Source organism: Palaemon carinicauda, chromosome 12, assembly GCF_036898095.1.
Source record: "Palaemon carinicauda isolate YSFRI2023 chromosome 12, ASM3689809v2, whole genome shotgun sequence".
Lineage (NCBI taxonomy): Eukaryota > Metazoa > Arthropoda > Malacostraca > Decapoda > Palaemonidae > Palaemon > Palaemon carinicauda.
In genome coordinates, this window is record NC_090736.1 from 130,716,362 (window position 1) to 130,722,926 (window position 6,565).

Here is a 6,565-nt window from a genome sequence, read left to right on the forward strand (position 1 = left end):
GTTCGTCAGACTCCTCAGAGAAATTGATGGCATCCATGTCTTTGTCTATCAGGGCGATGGGTAAAGACAGGAATGCAATAAATTTTCTCCACATACGTCATCACGCTAAAGTAAACGACGAGCACCACAATATATTTACCAATGCGATCTGGATATGTCCTTTCGTAAATGTCGAATTTTAAGACTATCCTGTTGAAGAACCACACGTCGCTCACCGTTCAGTTGAACCATTCTGTCTCCGTCCTTATTTCCTTAGTTTCAATGGTCTCCAATTATAGGACATCGTTGTAAAAGCCCAAGCAAAGGATCATTCAAGGCGCGTACATTATGTTATTCAAAGCTGGACAACTTCTGCAGCAACCACCAAAACTAGCTGCAGATGAAGGTGTTCCGAAGAGCCTCCTGTTGATCCTGTATTGTAATACACAATTCTCACAGTCAGCTCCCTGTTCTAAAAATAGCCATTGACAATGTTCACCGCGTTGCATGCTTAGTTTGAAAAAAAAGAGATCAGGTCTTCAGTCATTTGAAGCTCGGGGCGGAGCCGTTCAGAACTGCTCCGGGAAGATTCTGTTCTGGAGTCATTCGGAACTCCATGCTAAATCTACGGCTATGTCTCCTGAAGCCTTTTGAAGATCGCGGAAAATTTTCTTCAGGTGGCGTTCAGGGAGCTCCCGGAAGAATCTGTTCTGGAGTCATTCAGAACTCCATGCTAAGTCTATGGCCATTTCTTTTGAAGCCATTCAGAGAACCGTGAAGAATTTCTTCCAAAGCCGTTCAGGACTCGTGAAAAAAACTTCTTTCGTTTCAATAAACCCTAGTAACTCCTCCTCCTCCTCCTCCTCCTCCTCATCATCATCATCATCATCATCATCATAATAATAATAAAAATAATAATAATAATAATAATAATAATAATAATAATAATAATGATAATAATATTAATGATAATAATATTAATGATAATAATAATAATAATGATAATAATAATAGTAATAATTATAATAAACTACAGGATTTGATTTATGGATTTGAGTCTGAAAGTTCTGAAGTCGTTCAACTCTCGGATTTGCAATTTGAAGGAAAAGTTATGAGACTGGATAGGAAGATGAAAAGATAATTAATACTATAATTTATTACTTTCATTATTAAGTAACGACTGAAGCGCACTCGGCGATCGAACTCGGGCGAAGGGTAATTAATGTTTTCAGCAAACCGCATTGAAATAACCGAAGGCTTAGACCTATTTTTTCAGGTTTGAGATTTAAAACATCCCATTTTCGGTACGAATCGATATCAGAGCCGTTCGAACCACATAAAATACGTTTCTGAAAAAAGCATTTCACGAGTACTTTTATGAAGAATTAATTTTAGATAATCAACAATGATGTAATATTCACATGATTTTTCTAATGGAATTATTACTTTCTAGATTCTTTTCGAAGGCGATGGATGTTCTATGTGTATATGTTATGTTTCTACCAATGGTTTATATATTCGCACACACACACACACACACACACACACATATATATATATATATATATATATATGTGTGTGTGTGTGTGTGTGTGTGTGTGTGTGTGTGTGTGTGTGTGTGTGTCATCAGCCGTGACTGGTCCACTATAGAACAAAGACCCCAGACATGCCACTTTATAAGTTTGTCTTCTCTTCCTTCCCCTGCTTCTTTTACAATCTCTAGGGACACATTCTACAATTCTTAATGTCCATCTATTGTCTGACATTTTCATTATCTGTCCTGCCCATGTCCATTCCTTTTTCTTACATGTTAGAATATTTTCTACTTTAGTTTACTCTCGTATCCATGTTGCTCTATTTATGTCTCTTATTGTAATTATTATCATCATTCTTTCCATAGCTCTTTTAAGTTATAATCAGATTCTGTTGTAAGGCCTTTAGTAAGGCACCAAGTTTCTGATGCTTAAGTTAATACTGTTAGGATCATCTGATTAAATACTTTCCTTTTTAGAAAAAAAACATTATATATATATATATATATATATATATATATATATATATATATATATATATATATATATATATGTATATATATATATATATATATATATATATATATATATATATATATATATATATATATATATATATATATATATATATATATATATATGAATACATATACAATGAATACAAATCGTCTCATCGGCATCCAAAATCGAAGACATCTCCTCGGACAGATCGTCCTGCAGATAGTTTTCAAGATAACAGCAGAAATACATTTACTTTTCTCCATTTATTGTTTGGTATCGACATGTGTTTCAGATCACTTCGCGACCCTTCTTCAGGGCTACATTGACTTTAGGAACTACACTTTATTATAAATGTTATGGTGTTGAAAATTTGATGGAATTTTCACCATAATAACCTTAATGTTAAAGTGTTGTCTGTCCCAAGTACTGTACAATGCACTACTTTCTTATTATGCTAAAAGGGTTCCACAATGATGTTAGACGTGTATAAAAACTATGTGGTTTTTGGTGGATAATAAAACAAACTTTAAAGCTTACGTTCATCATCCGCGGACGTGGTCACTAAAATGATGAGGGAAAGCTTCAAAGTGCGTCGTATTATCTACAAAAATACATATAGTTTTATGTCCGTTTTACATCACTGTGGAACCTTTTTAGTATATACATATAGATATACACACACACACACACACACACACACACATATATATATATATATATATATATATATATATATATATATATATATATATATATATATATATACATATATATACATATATATATATATATATATATATATATATATATATATATATATATATATATATATATATATATATATATATATATATATACAGTATATACAGACACATGCTCTTTATTTCATTGGGGAGATAGAACAGCAAATATGAATGAGACAAATGTTAAAACAATCCTGAATCCGCACCGCCTCGAACACTCCCCTCCCCATCCCCTTCACCCAAAGAAAAATTATTTGTACAAGACTTTTTTTGGAGAGATGAGTTTGGTAATAAATTCAGATTTACGTCAACTTTTGATATAAGTATTATGGTTAGAAAGGCTGTAAAATGTGGGTTACCATATAGAAGTATTTTGATTATACGATGTATAAAAAACAGTAGGATCTTTGTGATTTAAGTCATGCAAAATCCTTGATTTGTGAAGTAAATGCGCATTCTATGTAAGTGTGCTTTATTCTTACAATAAAATTGTGGAGGAAATCCAATTTCATATTTAACTTCATGTCATCTGGTTCTGTAATAGACCTAATATCGAAGATAATAGCCTATATTTAATCTCTTAGTTCAGTACCTTATGTAAAGTGCACTTTGATGGTTAACCTACCTACTTTTCTCTTCGAAATTCCCCCCCACCCCCCAGTAACTCGCAAAACCTGTCTTCGAAACTGGAATTTACCAGTTTTAAAGTTAAATTCTTTGAAAATAGAGGCACTGAGGCCATATATTGGTAAATAGAGGAAACGCCAAAAGTTGGGTATATCAACTTAGTAACTATTGTAATTTTCTTTAGCAATAACATAAAAATTATTAAATCCCATGTGACTAACTGAATAGAAATATTAAATTTTTTTTTTAAAAGATTACTTCTAATTAAGAAGTAAGTATTTGAGAGATCATTCAAAAGTTTAGAAAGAAATTAAGGATGTTCGATTTGATAATACACAGAATGGGCGTGTTCCTTTGCTAATACGTGATCCAGAATTACCAAAAAAATTTCAGCTCTACCATTTGATTATTGGCATAACTATTGTGTTCTACCTGCTTTATTTAAAGAAAATAGAATTATTAACTTAATTTTTACTTTCCAATTTTATAACGACACCAGATATGGCGAGTATATTCTCTTTACTTTTCTTGACTGCAAAGGTTAGTTAGGTTGGCATTACCGACTGTATAAAGTTACCGATTGTGTAAATATGATTGTTTTAAATTTCATCCTGGTGCAATGCATACAGAAAATAAACATTATGGGGTCGATTTAAGAACATTTAAAGGTGCCGTTAGTGAAAAGGATGCTAAAATATAACTTTAACATCATCGTTAATTTTCCAGTCAAGATAGTCAATCATATTGTAGGGAGAACTTTGAGGGAAAGGGATATATTACTTCAGATTATGATGATCAAAATAAACATAAATTCTTAAAAATAACTTGAAGGTAATCTATCTAAATCTATACCCTGATTATGATCTATTATTACCATAAAGATTCATTACATAAGGATCTTTTACCGGTATTTTTTTCTGAAAGTAACTTTCATTATAAATGTTGACGAAGGCATTTTTATGCTTCATCATCATGTTCTTATGAAATTTGCAAATTCCAATCCAACGTAAACTGGGAAGTTGACATTTACTCCAATATTCACTAAAACAGGAAATGAGAATTTTGTAACTTTTATTCGACAATTTGTCATTCTTTTAGGTTGTCGGTTTTTTTTTCTTTTTTTTTTAAAGTTGTATATTAGGGCCATTAAATATGACTATAGTTTTTACTTAGTGTAATATATCTGCCTTACGTTTCTCAGTTGTATCCCTAGATATTGAAAGTAAACAACCACTGTTTAAATTTAGCAATTTACAAGTCCCAACAAAAATGTTAAAGGAATTTCGAATTTCGCTCTCACGGCGGCAAATCTTTCAAGGCCTGAAACGAAGAATCACAGAAATTTTGTTACATAGTGCGTTGTATAGGAATTTTAAAAAGTTCATAATAGGAGAAACACATTTTATTTTTATTTAATGAAGAAAGTTATTGTTGTTTATTTGACCATAGTGAAGAATTATGTTTTGGCTTTAGCTGGTATTCCTGTTTCCTTTTATTGACTCCATTTTCAGTATTATCAGTAACACTTCGAAAAATTTCCTTGTCAGCTTTTTTTATGCCTTTCAACTCTCCCTAAATAGACATTAGTATTTGATAGATACAGATGATCTTAGCACATTTTTAAGAAAATAACTACACTGAATATTTCATATTAATTTACACCATAAAAACACAATAGTTTCTCGATTGAATAAACAGCTTCTTGCGATGTTTCTTAAAGTTACCAATAGATGGCTTCAGTGTATCAGTTTTGAAAATTATTACTAGCAACTTCTAATTTTCAGTAATTTGTTGGCTTTTTATCACGTGCTAGCTGGAAGCAATTAAAGTTAATTAAGGAGCTCTGTAGGTGTGATTTAAGAGTGCACATTTGCTCGGCTATTAACATTTAAAAGAATAAGATATACAAGGGAATGGAATAATTATAAGCAATAAATTATAAAATGAAAAGGTATGTGTAACGTATCTATCCGTAATATATATATATATATATATATATATATATATATATATATATATATATATATATATATGCGTGTATGTATGTATATATGTGTGTGTGTTTGTATGGGTATGATATATATATATATATATATATATATATATATATATATATGTGTGTGTGTGTGTGTGTTTGTGTGTGTGTGTTTGTATGTGTACTATATATATATATATATATATATATATATATATATATATATATATATATATATATATATATATATATATATGTATATATATATATATATATATATATATATATATATATATATATATAATATACATATACATATACATACATATATATATATATATATATATATATATATATATATATATATATATAGACATATATATATATATGTATATATATATATGTATATATAGTCTTCTTTTTAGAGAGATGACACCAGAATTACACAATCTTCTGTTCTATTCAGAAAGTCTTATAAGGATGAGATTGCTGGCCCCACACCCTCTCTATTAATTCGAAGTGTGACGATGTCAGGTAACCCAATGTCATTTCTAGTCCCATGTATGAATGATGGCATCTAAGAAGGGGGGAAAATTTGGGAGATCTATTAAGCTGGAGTTCATCCACAAAGCCAGAAATACATAGGCTTAATGAAAGCAAAGTAAAGGAGGAACTTCTAAAGCTTTGTAGTAAAGTTATCGAAACCATGCTTATGGAAGTACGATTCCCTTTATAGACCTAAAATTTGCAGTGCTGTAAATTCCTTCTCTAGGAATCTTAAGAATGGATCGCATTTCTTCTAGATTGAAATGTTCCTTGAAGCCAAACGGCAAAGCGAGCACAGAATACTGAAGAGAACATGGGATTAAATGGTAGTAAATTGGAACAATTGAGAATATTGGAATTAATGAGATAGAGGGTCGACTTGTGGTTTATGGAATATTGGAATTACTAAGATAAAGGGTCAAATTAAGACAATCAAGAATATTGGAATTATTGAGATTGAGGGTCAACTTAGGATAATCGGGAATACTGGAATTACTGAGATTGGGGGTCAACTTATGACAATCGGGAATACTGGAAATGCTGAGATAGAGCCAACTTAGAACAATTAGGAATATTGGAATTGCTGCGATAAAAGTTCAACTTAGAACAATTAGGAATATTGGATTTGCTGAGATAAAAGGTCAGCTTATGAAAGTCGAGAA

At 30.9% G+C, this 6,565-nt stretch overlaps 1 protein-coding gene across 1 annotated transcript in view; it reads left to right on the forward strand.

Moving 5' to 3' along the window:
* The first annotated feature begins 327 nt into the window (after positions 1-327).
* Positions 328-6,565, forward strand: part of LOC137651049 (uncharacterized) — an 8,178-nt gene continuing 1,940 nt past the window's right edge. The window contains exons 1-2 of the mRNA XM_068384188.1: positions 328-437; positions 5,824-5,891. Coding sequence (XP_068240289.1) covers positions 328-437; positions 5,824-5,891 — 178 coding nt within the window. The remainder of the gene's footprint in view (positions 438-5,823; positions 5,892-6,565) is intronic.